General features: G+C 41.7%; 1 protein-coding gene across 1 annotated transcript in view; it reads left to right on the top strand.

Annotated features, from left to right (window-relative positions):
* Positions 1-631: 631 nt before the first annotated feature.
* The window catches only part of LOC107148147 (zinc finger protein 354A), a 20453-nt gene continuing 7573 nt past the window's right edge, over positions 632-13511 (top strand). Inside the window, 4 exon segments of the mRNA XM_048783963.1 lie at positions 632-934; positions 2010-2096; positions 7345-7471; positions 7963-8061. Coding sequence (XP_048639920.1) covers positions 635-934; positions 2010-2096; positions 7345-7471; positions 7963-8061 — 613 coding nt within the window. The 5' untranslated portion in view covers positions 632-634.

The raw sequence follows: 13511 nt of genomic DNA, 5'->3' as shown, positions 1-13511 counted from the left end.
GTGGTCACTTCAGCATATCTGGCCAGTCCATGTGGGGTACCAGAGTTTGGATGTGGTTTGTCCTCCTGTGGTTTATGTGCTAGAGTTTAGTCAACAGTGGTGGTGTTGATTTGATGAAATCTCTAAGAATTACGTCATTGGAGGTGCTGCTTTCAGAAGCAATTAATGCTCTTGAGGAGTGAGTTTATTCTCCCAAGAGTGGATTATTATAAAGCAAAGCCACCCATGTGCTGCTGCTCTTTCTGCTTATGACTGTTTTCCTTCCCATTTCTCTACCATGCTATGATGAAGTCAAGGTGCCCTTTACCAAAGGTAAAACAGATAGTGCCGATAAAATCTTGGCCCTCCAGCTTCCAAATCCATGAATTAAATAATTATCTTTGCTTTATAAAGTATCCAGCATTGAAAATTTTGTTTTAGCATCAGGAAACAGACACAGTTTGCTCCCTACCGGCTAAAAGTTACTCCAAACCAATGATGTTAGGTTTGTTCACCCACGTTATTTCAAATGGCTCACAATAAGACTTGGCTCGTAGCAGGCGTTCTGTATCCTTTCGATGAATAACTGCAATGGGTTGGTTCTTGGCCAGTGTCTGAGGGCCACACCATCATTCACACACATGAAGAGTAGGAGATGCTGCCCTCGATGAAGTATTCACTTCTTGGAATCCAAGATTCGACCTCGCTCTTGGAGGGAGTCAGCGAACCCCAGCACACTAGAGGGAACACTCAACTGAGGTCTGGGAACCAGATACGTTCAGCCAGCGCCTCGCCTCAAAAAAATGCGGAGAACTACACTTCCCAGAATCCTCGAGTGTCAAGTGGACTTCATTTCCCAGAGGCGTTAGCGGCCAACCCTGTTCCACCAGCCCGGGATGCCTGGACCTTTGCGGCCGCGGAGTTTGCTGGTGGATACCTGACGCCTGGGGCTGAGGTAACTTGCGGGCAGGCGGGCGGGGCGGTTCCGGACCTTCCTGCCTGAGGAGCGCGGCCCAGCGAGGCATCGCCCCAGAAGCCCCGAGCCTGGGGAGGTGAGCGTCAGAGGGCGGCGGGAGGCAGACCCGGGCCTCGAGAGGATGCGGCGCCCAGGCGTGGGGAACAGGCCCACGAGGTGCGCGGAGAAGCCTTTGTGGTTCGGGCAACACCCCAGCGCCTGTCCCCGCTAGCTGTCCTCAGGCGTGTCAGGTGGTGCTCTTGGCCCGCGTTTGCGGCAGGCCCACCTCCTGCTAACCCAGGTCTGTCCACTGCGCGTTCCCTGCCCTACCCTGCCTTGCCCTGCCAGCGTTTGGTTTCCTGCCGGCCTCTTTGGAACGCGTGAGAAAATAAGCTTCGTCCCTGTGGCTTCAGCACTGTGCGGTGGCAGACGTCGTGATCTGTCTCACCGAAGAGACGGGTGCAGGGTGCCCCTATGGCACAATTAAGACTGGTACCCAAGTTTTTGGTTTCTGCGCTTGACCCCCTTCCCTCTATAGGAAAACCACTGTTTTCCTTTTCTGAAACAGCTTTCTCTAAAATCTGGAAATTGATTCATTGAAAGGAGACAGAGGAATTTGGGTAGAAATTTTGGAGGAAAAATTGCAAGTTGCACAGTGAGGTTAGAGCGGATGCTCAGGGACCTGAATCCTGGCGCCATTCTCACTGGCTGTGTGAACTGGTGCACTCTGTCCTCACTTTTCTGATCTGTGAAATGGAGTGCTAGCAATGTCATCTGACTATGTGGAATTGAACAGTGTAAGCCTGTTGGTGCCTGGCACCTGGTGAGGCTCAGTGAGTCCCTGCTGCTGATGAAGTCCCATGTCTTTCTGAGTCTTGCTTCTGGAAAGCTACAGAGTCACAGAGAGTGGGGCCCTGATCCAGGATGGCCCCAGCCCTTTTCTCTGATTTTGTCCACTCCCAGCTCCTGACTTTCCTCTCTGGGCACATGGGGGTCTCAAAGAATTTCAGAGCTCCTGATTCTGAGGGGTGGAAAGCAGAGGGGGCTTTCTTGTGGTTCCTTTTTCTTCTCTTAGATCTGCCTTCTGGAAACTGCACCCACCCTGGGGAGAAGAGCCCAGAAAAAGGACATGGCTCCTGAGCAAAGGGAAGCAAGGTCCCAGGTGAGCTCATTGCCATCTCTGTTCTTAGTGGGTGGATTTTCCCCCTCCCACTTACAATATAACTTTTACCAGAATTTGGAGCACAAGTCCTTTGATCTTGGGGTAGCTGGTCCACCCTCACAGGTGGTGGGTTCTGTAAGGAATGCTGCCCATACTCACACATGTCTAGTGTACACTTTTTTCTTGTTAAACACGTTTTTATTCATTAATCTCAGTCCATTGTGTGATTACTAATTTGATAGGATTAGATGCCACACTAGGGACAGAACAAACATGCAAACCTGATAAAATTCCTTTCTGGCCCTCCCTTCTTCACTCATTCTTGTCTTCCTTCCTTCCCTTGGCAAAATGCTTTTTCCCCCCTACCTCTGAGCAAGTGTTTTGCCTGTTACCAGTTTTTACTCTCAGGTCAACTGATCTTGACCTGCCATTCTCTCCTCTGTGTCAGGAAACTAAAGGAGGTACCCCATGCAGGTGACATAACCTTTGAACAAAAAATAGCTATGTTGCAGGGCACACAGTGACGAGGTCTCTTTCTCTGAAGGCAAAGAATATACTCCTCAGGAAGCTGCAGGAGGTTTCCATGAGGATCTTGTGAGATGTTGGTGATAGAGAACCAGCACATGCTATGGTTGGGAAGTGGAGTCCTCAAGACAGACACCACATTTTAACTCAATTCCTTTGTTACTGTTTATGGGCCTTGGGCAAATAACTCCACCTCTTAGTGCCTCACCTTTAAAATCAAAATAACAGCTATGCCTACTTCCTTGGATAGATGAGAGGATGACATGCGTTAGTACATAAAAAGTGTTTGGATCAAGGCTGGGCACATAATAATTGCTCAGTGTATGCTTATTGTGGTAGCTGAATGATATTATATTAATAATAATATTAATTTCATGGATAGAAATTAGTAAAAACTGGAGGTGGAGTGATTGCCTAGCTTTTTTATAAGGCCCTGGGTTTTATCCCCAGCATCATAAATTTTTTTTAATTATACAATGTTTCTAGGACCCAGAAAATACTAGGGTATTCTCTACTTATCTTCATCTAACACTAATTAACAGTTGGTATTTCTTGAGTGTCCAACATGCTGGGGAATATTCTGAGGGTTTTGCATTTGTTATTTCTCATTCTCACAACAGCATGGCAGTTATCCCCTATATAATTTGGATCAATTATCTCCTATATAATATGATCTCTAAATGCCCATATGTTTAAGACGTGGCCCTTAACCTGTGGTACTATTAGGAGGCAGAGGAACTTTTAGGAAGTGGGATCTAGTAGGAGGAAGTTAGGTCACTGGAAGTGTGACCTGACTTGAAGCCCTTGAAGGGAATACTGGGACCCTGGCCTCCTCCTCTTTCTTTCTTTTTCTTCCCAGCTGTAGGATGAATGGGCTTCCTCTCCTTCATGTTCACCACAGGCCCAAAAACAACAGGACTAATCATGGACTGAAACTTCCAAAACTGTGAACCATAATAAACCACCTTAGGTGTTTGCTAGAGTAACTGAAAGCTGACTAAAACATCCCCATTTTATAGACATAAGAAAAAACTGAGGCTCAAAGAAGTCAAGTAACCCAAGTTCATTCTCAGGTACATCTGACCTTCAATCCATGCTTGGACCAGCCACTTCTCTGGTATGTCATTCAGAGTATGGACAGACCCAGCTACCTGTTCCAGGGACCCGCAAACATGGTGGAGTTTCATTTTCTGAGGCTATGGCCAGGACCCACCATTGTATGTTTCAGCTGCTCTGTTTTCTTTAAGCCTTTCCCATTCTATTCGGACAAGACCAAATTGTTCTTCTGCAAAAAACTTTCTTCATCCCTGTGTGTAGGTGAATCCCCTTACTGCATCTCCCTATCCTCACCTGCTGCCCATGGGTTAGTATGGGGTGATGTGGTACGTAAAACTCAGTGACAGGAACTTTAAGACCAGAGTGAGTGCTGGATTCACAACTGGAATACTTAAGTTATGGTCTTGCTGCTGCCACTAGTAAAAGCATGTGATCTCAGTTCTTGGTTGCACTTGATTTTCCTTATCTCTGAAATGAAGATTGAAGTAGAAGATGGCATGTGGTCTTACCTGTCCTGCCAGTTTTGTTGTATTGCAGAATTAGAGATCTAACCCAGGACTCTTGCATGTCAGACACTCTACCGCTGAACTATACCCACAACCTCTACACAGCTGTGTTTCATTGTTCAAATCATTTAATGCATTTTCTTTGTGTACAATATGGATTGTAAATTCTTAGAGGGCAAAGATCATTTCTTATATTCCTTCCATATACCAATAAATTGTTTTTCTTGTCATATATTGCATGCTCATGGTATAAATTTCAGAGAATTAAAAAAAAAACATATGAATAGTAAAAGTCAGTTTTTCCCACTATACTCTCACAACATTGCTAGGAGTGGCAGGACAGGGAGATTCCTCACCCACAGAGCAAGTAATGCTACAGAAGCAGACCCTGCTAGGTGTCCTTTAATTCAATTTATTTTTTTTTTTATATTTTTAGTTGTAAGTGGAAACAATACCTTTATTTTATTTATTTATTTTTATGTGGTGCTGAGAATTGAACCCAGTGCCTCATACATGTGAGGCAAGTGTTTTACCACTGAGCCACCACTCCAGCCTAATTTAATTTAATTTTGACACTGTCTTCCTGGGGGTAACAGCTCTGAAAGACTTTCCCCAATTCAGTCAGCAGTTTAGGCCAGTTATGACCAACCAGATATTAATTAGTGTTCCCTGGCAACCCCTCCTTTATGAAATTGGTAGAGCAGTTCACAAAATTAATGAAACATGTACCAGCTTATTATAAAAATTATCACCAAAACAATAAAAAATAAGTTATCAGAAAGGATACAAATAAAGAGGTGCATCAAATGAAGTATGGTATGCCACCCTCAAAGAACTCTCCAAATCCTTTCTTTTCGAGTTTTTCTGGAGGCTCCATTAACATGGGCACTATATATTAAATCATTGGCCAACTTCACTATCAGCTCCTAGCTTTTGTCAGTTCTTAGCATACAAAAAGTCACTTGTCATTCATCACTTTTGAAGATTCTGTGGATTTTAGGAGCTCCATGTCAAGAAATGGAATGAAGACCAAGTGTATATTTCATGATATCACATTTTAAAAAAGAAAGTGAAGAGTCATTTGCTTCTACATCTAGAGATAACCATTGACAGCCCTTTGGTGTGTATCCATAAAAATCATTTTATATGTCCATTTATCTATGTGCATATGTATATGTATTTTCTCTTAAATTTTTTATTCTAAAATGTACATACTGTATAATTTTAATCATTTTTGAGTGTATAATTCAGTGACATTTTAAGTGTATACATTCACATTGTTAAGGAACCATCATCACTATCCATCTCCATTGTAAATGATAACATAAAACAATAACTTGACTTTAAAGAAAATAAGATAACTTACTCTGAACCAAGTATGAGTGGCACAGAAACATGGATTCAAGTTGCCTGAATGACATGTTCTGCTGTGGAAGAGATTACCTGAACTTATAGCCAAAGAACAAAAGTCATGAATCAATATTTTTAAGAAATATGTTGGTGAGGCCAGTAGGTAGGTGAGCTGTAGCAGAAAGGGAAAGTTTTTCCTATAGGTATTGACTGTTGCAGCCTTCTTAGCTTTAGGGTTGGTGGAGACTAGAGGTCTGTTAAGCCGTTAATACATTTTAAGAGGTTTACCTAGGAGAATGTTAGGTGAGATACAAAAGTTTAAGTAAATGACTCTTTTTCTAAGGCCATAATGTAGCCCAAGCTAATTTTGACTCTCAACCTGCAACTTGCCATCTCTCCATAATCAGGATGTTCTCAGCTGAGGTCAGTCTGCTTGATCTTTAATATAGATGGCACTGGGGAATAAAACTGACTGATTTATGTTATATGCATGTACAACTATGTCACAATAAATTTGATTATTATGTATAATTATAATGCACCAATAAAAATTAATTCAAAATATAGATGTGGCTTCTTCAAAGAAATTCAGCTTCTTATATAGATTATCTCATATATATATTTCCTAACCCTATGAGGTAGGCGTTGAGAAGCAGATGTACAGATTGACTAGGAATGGAGTCTAGGACAACCACTGGGTTTGGAATTCCATTTCTATCACTGACCAGCTGTGTGACTTTTTAAGGACAGATTTCTTATCCTTTTCGTACTTTTTTTTTTTGGTAGAATGGGGACAATGATATTACCTTCTTAAGTTTTGGTGAAGATTAAATAGATTATACATAAAAGATTAACATAAAGCTTTAAGAGCAGTACTTTGCCCATAGAAAGCATTCAATAACTGACAGCTATTTTAATTTTTGTAATTACTATCTTCAATTCAAATAAGCAGACATTGCCTGTCTTAAGTTATTTAACCTAGTCTTCATCAATGAATATTTAGGTTTTTTCCATTTTTTGCTACTGCAAACACCATGATAAGTTTTCTTGTATGTGCAATTTTGTGTACTGTTCATTATAGTACAAATACAATCATTAGTAAGTTAAGAATATAAACATTCCCAGGCTTTGTAATACGTATTATCAAATCTGTCAGATCGTTCTAATTAACACTCCCACTAATGGCCTTAATCCCTTTACACATCTTTTGTAGTGGTTAACACAAGGCCAGTGTGTTAGTCAGCTTTCCATTGATATTACAAAATACCAAGGTAATAAGCTTGTAAGGAGGAAATGTTTATTTAGGCTCATGGTTTCAGAGGTTCAGCCCATGGTTACTTAAGCCTGTCATTTTGGGCCTGTGGTAGAACATTACTTCATGACCAGAAGTGCATAGCAGAGGAAGCTGCTCACATCATGACTGTTGGAACATGGAGAGAGAGAAATAAAAAGGGGCCAAGGTCCCAAATCCCCTACAAGAGCTCACCCTATTGGCCTAACTTTCTTTCACTAGGCCACAACTCTTAAAGTTTCCACCACCTCCCAAAAGCATCTTGGGCTGGGAACTAAGCCTTTAACACCTGGGCCTTTGGGGGTCGCTCAAGATCCCAAGATATAGCAGCTACATTCATAATTCTTTCTGTTGGGTGTGTTTTTCTCACTGGATGAATATTCATTAAATAAAAGACCTGGCACCTCGAGAACCTTAAATAGTATAAACAGGATTTCATGATAGCCTGTCCTCCATTTTCTCCATCTATATGCTGTGTGAGGGCTGGTCCTGGGAGAGCTGGAATGGCTTGTTCTTACAGGTATCAGTGACTTTCGAGGATGTGGCTGTGCTCTTTACTCGGGATGAGTGGAAAAAGCTGGATCCTTCCCAGAGAAGCTTGTACCGGGAGGTGATGCTGGAGAACTATAGTAACCTGGCCTCACTGGGTAAGGAAATCCCCTCTGGACACAGTTCAGAAATTAGATTTCAGCACCTACTTCCCTGAATAAAAGCTGTTGGTCATCAAAAAAGTTTAGCTGAGGTTTGCCTTATGATTATACAAATCATATCTTTGTAAATAAATATTGAGAACATGTTCCTCTTACAGGTATAGAATTGCCCTGTGTTTAGGAATGGAGGAGGTGGTCTTGGTAACCATCACCTTCCTTCTATGTAATTACACATTAGAAGTTTCTTCATAGTTCAGGTATCATTTTCCCACTGTGATTGTTCTGTGGTGTGTGCAACTCTTGGCAGAAGGCTTCATCCAACCTCTGGACCTTCCACTTGCCTTTCCCATTTGTTTTTTCTAGGGGTCAGCAAACTTTATAAAAGACCAGGTAGTATAGGCTTTGTGGGCCACATGTAATCTCTGTAACAGATTGATCTTCGTTTTGTGTTTTTCTGAGTTTTTTTAATTTTAATTATTTTCTATTAGGAGGACTCCCATTTATCAAACCAAAGGTGATCTCCCTGTTGCAGGAGGGAGAAGATCCCTGGAAGGTAGAGAAAGAAAACCCTGGAGGCACCTCTCTTGGTGAGTGGGTGGCACAAAATATTACCATATGTTACTATTTATGTTTAAAGAATATTACGTGTTTGTGAAATATGCAAATAAGCACAGAGAGGAATCGCTGCAGGTATCAGTCTGGTTCAGAGGAAGGTGCAGCTTGTAGTGTGTTAATTGGGAAACTTCCTTTAGGGTTCTCAGGCCTCAAGAAGTTGATGGGGAAGGGAAAGCCCAGGCCCCTAGACATGAGCTTCTGCTTCTTTGCTCATAATCACTTCACAAAATGAATCTCTCTAGAGCTCTTTTTATTCTTTCCTGTTATTTCTGAAAAGGGCTGCATTTTATGTATTCATTCAACAAACAGTGTAATTTAAGGGATTATAAATAATTCATTCTAGCTGAAGCTGCAGGTATGAAAGAGACAAGGAAGACAATGAGATGGGAGGCTAAGGGCCACACTGTAAGTGCTTTGGTACGGTTCTAAGAGATTTGAACTGTTCCATGGATGACCAGAAATATTTGAAGAATTTAAGCAGAAGAACTTTTTTACCCCTGATATTTTAGAAAAATTGGTCTGAATCAGAAACAAATGTTCCTTAATAAAGGAATGGCTAAAGAAACAATGATGTGTCCTTACTCTGGCAAAGGTTGCCACAGTTTAGAAAGAAAGAACACCCTAATGTAGATGGAGCTGCAAGGCACATCAAGGAATAAAGCAAGTTACAAAATATCATCATATGTTACTATTTATATTTAAAGAATATTAGGTGTTTGTGAAATATGCAAATAAGCACTGAGAGGAAGGTTTGGAAAACACACAGAGTTACAAGGACACACCTTAACTGGTAACAGCAATTACTCTTGGAATGAATCTAATAAAAGGGGACTTTGTTTCCATGTAATGTTTTAATTTTCACAAAGAGAATATGTTCACGAAGTTCTCTTAATTAGAAGTTAATAAGAATGGTCTCTTAGGAGGCATTATTGAAGTGAGGCAAAACTAGAGTTGGAAGCCTCACAGAATTCATGGGAATTCAGGCAGGAAGCCAGTGGGCCTGGACTAGAGGCACCTGCTGTGAGGATCAGGGGACAGAGGAGGAGTCAGCTTGATAAGGGAGTCTGAGGAATTCAGTGTGGAATGGTTTTCATTTGAGATGTGAGTAACATACATGGGTAGAGGTTACAGATGGGCAGTTGTGTAAGGGAGACAGACTGGTTGGCACTCCAAGTAGAGGTCAAGGAACCCTCAGTTCAAAGGGGTAATTGCCACCTTGAGTTGACCAAGTAAAGGAACAGAGCAGAAAACAGAATCCTAGGAAACCAACATTTGAGAGATGGTTAAAAGAGAAAGGACTTTGTGAACAAACCTGAGGTTAAATTATCAGAAGAAAGAAACAGAAGAGGTGATTGTCATCCAAGAAAGGCTGGGGATCTGAGTTTGTGGAGGCATAGGAAGTGGTGTCAGGGAAGGTCTGGAGAAAGGTCAGTTCAAGCAAGAAGAGTAGAAGAAACTGCAGAAGACAGCAGTGGAAACAGATCCTGCTGAGCCCCGGCCCTGTAACAGGATTTGGTCTGAGAATTGGAGAGCCTGGGAAGGGCTGAAGAGTTGTGAGTTTCCTGGAGCTGCACAGGTTCACCCTCCACAGAAGCAGTTTCCAACTGACTTAGGGAGCCTGAGAACATAGAGAGGAGACACATAGGAGGCTATAAGTCAGACAGTCAGAGACAGCCTCCCATGTCCCAGCCCAGGGAAGAAAGAGCACAGGACAGACTGCCTTGGTACAACAGTGCCCATGCTGGGGACTTCTCAATTAAGGTGACAATTTTTAAGATGGAAACCCTAGTTGTCTATCTTTTAACCCTCATTTTGGAGAAATAAATGAATTCTTTGGAAACTACCAGAAACCACCCCAACATAAACAGAGAGCTCAGATAGCAGGGAAACTTTGGAGTTAGGAGGCATCAATCTGGCTATTATATGAGGCCTGACTCTGGTGGGAAAGATCAGAGAAAGAGGAGAAAGAATCATAACCTGTGATTAGGAGAAATCACTTGCCTTGGGAGCTTCTGAAGGAGGAGTGAGTCTCCTTCATGAGTAAGTGTGAGTGGGATTAGACTGAGTACCAAGATTCAGGGCTGTTCAGAGAGAGGCTGGGCACTCACCTCTCAACTCACCCCTTCTCAGCTTCAGAAGACAGCCTTGAAGGAAAGCTGTGAGTGATCACTAAGTACAATGAAGGATATCAAAACTATTTTCTGTGCTGTTACCCTCTACCACATGGGGTGGACTTCCTCTTTTTGGTGAAAGGTAGACATGAGGTGGTAGTCCTAGGGGAGCTGATGTGTGGTGTGAATGTGTTACACCTCTGGTGAGGCACCCATGTCCCTGGATTATGGTGTCCTCTGAACAGCCCTTCCCAAAAGAAGCTCACTCCCCAAGAGCACAGTTGAAGGACCTGGATGTTCTTGGAAGTACCTACTATTATAATTAACTTTCAGCCAGAACCAAAATCCTAACCCTTGAAAAACCAGTTACAGAAAAGCTCATGCTCTGAGAGCAGGATTCCCTAGAACCTCCAATAGCCTCAGAATGCACTTTTACAAAGTTATTTTTCAATTCAGAACTGTTAATAAATAGGAACAACGCCCCCCCCCCCCCCCCCCAAAAAAAAAAACTTATGAGAAAAACAACCTGTGTCATCCCTGGCTTTCTACGTTTAAGTTAAAAGACAGGAGGATATGGCTCAAAGGGTCTGCATCTCTGATTTGGGTCTCTTGCTTAGAATATGAACCAAAAGCATAATCATTTGAGGTTGTGCTTTTCTAGAATAGTTGTACTAAGAATAATGGAGTTAAACTTGTTTGTACAGCTCATAAGTTTGGTTCCCACCCAAATGTAAAAATATTAGATTCCATGCAGTGAAAGATAATATTTTCTTCCCATTGTTTCCAATTCTTTTGTCCTCTCAAAGCAAGAAGCCATCTAAGATGGACTGAAATGCAGGGTGGTCACCTCGAGTGTTACCTGCTATGCTCTAGTGAGGTTTGCCTGGGCAGCATCTGCCTGAAGGAAAGGTGTCTTTTCCTGATTTGCACAAGCTGCTATACAGATTAGCAGCAGCCCTACCAAAGTGGCATGCAATGGTTTTAAAAAGTGACTTCTTATACAGTATCAGTGGAGTCACAATACTCTGCAGCTCTGTTTAATATGTATGAATTAGTGCTGTTGCTGTCCCCCTGCCCTCCATCAAAGACCCATACATGGGCCCTCTACCTCCCCCTGCTGCCATCAACTTCTCTTTCCTTTGTAGCTATCAAAAGGATCTTTTTAAAAAGTAAATAATGTCATAATGCTGCATGCTCAAAGCCTTTAGAGGATTCCATTCCATGGAGTACAATCAAGAATCTTCATTGTGGCCTTTTAGAGACCTATAATGGTCTAGCCTCTTGACCTTCATCTACTTGTTCTCTGCCCTTTATGCAAGGACTCTAATCACCCTGGCTCTCCTCTCTTTTTTTGCACTTACTTTTCCTGTCTGATACCCATTCTTTTTCCTGATGACCGCATGCATGCATGACTCATTCCTCATGTCCCACAGGTTTCTTCCCCTCAGCATGCTTATCACTGCATAATAGTACATATTTATATATGATCTGTCTCTTTCTTTGCATTGTTAGCTCCCTTATGAAGAATTGCCTCTTTCATTCATTCCCACTTCCCTATTGTCTAAAATAGTGGCTGGCCAGAGTAGACTTCCAGCTTTACAGTAAATGCAGAAATGACTAAGACTAGGTTAGTTCTGATGGACATAGAAAGAAGCAAGCCAATTCCAAAGATATCTGGAAAGTAAAAATAGGACTTAGAGATGGAATTGATAAGGAAAATAAAGGAGATGGAATTGTTAGGGATACTTGCTTAGTTGGTGGCTCATTCTGGAAAGAACAAAATATCATTCACTGGAAGGAGATTGAGTATGGGAGATGGTATGAATTTGGTTTGGAATTAATTAAATTGAATTGTCTTTAGTTGGCCCAGTTATCCAACTGGAGATGTCAGGACTGAGTATGAAATGTAAATTTGCAAGAACCTGGTCCATAGAGGATAATTAAAACAGTGAGTGAGGTTAAGATAGCCTAGGGAGAAGGCTCAGGTTACAGTAAGAGGAAAAAAGAGGCTACGGTGAGCCACATTGAAGTCTTAGTGATGTTAGGTGGTAGGGGCAGAAGCATTTCAAGTAGTCAGGTAGAGAAGAATGAATCCATAGGGAGGTCAAGTATAGATGTACTGAAGAAGTAAATTGGCGAGAGTTTGGTACCACCAAAGGCAAGATGCATAATAGAATGGTAGCAGTAGAAATAAGAAGTGGATGGATTTGGAATATATTATATGGTAGAATAAAAAAGTCTTGGTAGTTGATGAGATGATGAGAACAAGAGGCTGCCTCTTGAGGATTTGATTGAGAATAGTGCCATTTATAGAATCAGAGGATTAAACAGGTTGGATGAAGTGATCATGAATCTGGTTCTAGGCATATTAACTTTGAGGTGTCATTAAGGCATCTGAGTTGCTGTTTTGAGTAGATAGTCTGGAAGTGTGTGTGGCGAGTAGAGACTTTTTGCCTAGAGTATAAGTTTGTAATTGAAGCTAGCCAGTGGAAAAAAACAAAGAGAGAAAAGTTTGGTGGCCAGGAACTAAGCCCTAAGGAACTCTATGAATTAAAAGAGCAGGTAGAGAAAACTGATGGTACAAAGAAGATTGTAGCTCAAGAAAAATGAGCCACGACATGAAGCAAAGTATGGGGTCACCGTAGCTTAGGAGGAGAGTGTCCCAAGGAAAGCAAGGGATTGTTGTCAGGTATTGCTGGAAGTAAGTTAGGTGAGAATCGAAGAAAGTGTCTTGTCCTAGCCACATGGAGGTCTTAGTGGCACTAGGTGGTAGGAGCAGAAAGCCAGAGTGGATATGATGAAGGGTGAGTGAGAGGTAGCAATGGATAAATGTAGAATACACTACATATAGGAATATATTTAGATAAAAGTAGTGTATAATACACCTTATTCTGCCCCTTTCACTTGGTGCATATTAAAACTCTTTCTTGTTCGCTACACAGAGAGCTTCCTCATTCTGGGCTGGCTCTACGCCAGCTTTCTTCTCCACTGGGAAAACATCTGGACTTGATTACATGCAGTTTTGGGTAATGATAGCCAGCAGGTCCACTTGAGATTAGGATTTTATAAATGTTATTAGCAGTGTGGGAAATCATTTAAAGCTATACCTTTATCAAGTGCCAATGTAAAGTTTTGATGTATTAAAATTAGAGTTAGCCCAAAGGTTCATCAAAGTAATCTAGTTGAATAAACTCTGGTGTATACACATAGTGAAATTCTCTGCAGCTGTATAAAGAAATAAAGATGATCTCTGTAAATTCCACTGTCATCTAAGAAGGGGCCAAGGAAGTACAAAAAAAAAAAAAAAAAGA

This window comes from Marmota marmota, unplaced genomic scaffold (assembly GCF_001458135.2).
Source record: "Marmota marmota marmota unplaced genomic scaffold, marMar, whole genome shotgun sequence".
In the NCBI taxonomy this organism is placed as follows: domain Eukaryota; kingdom Metazoa; phylum Chordata; class Mammalia; order Rodentia; family Sciuridae; genus Marmota; species Marmota marmota.
Note: the sequence above shows the minus strand (reverse complement) of the source record. Positions and strands in the feature narration are given on the sequence as shown.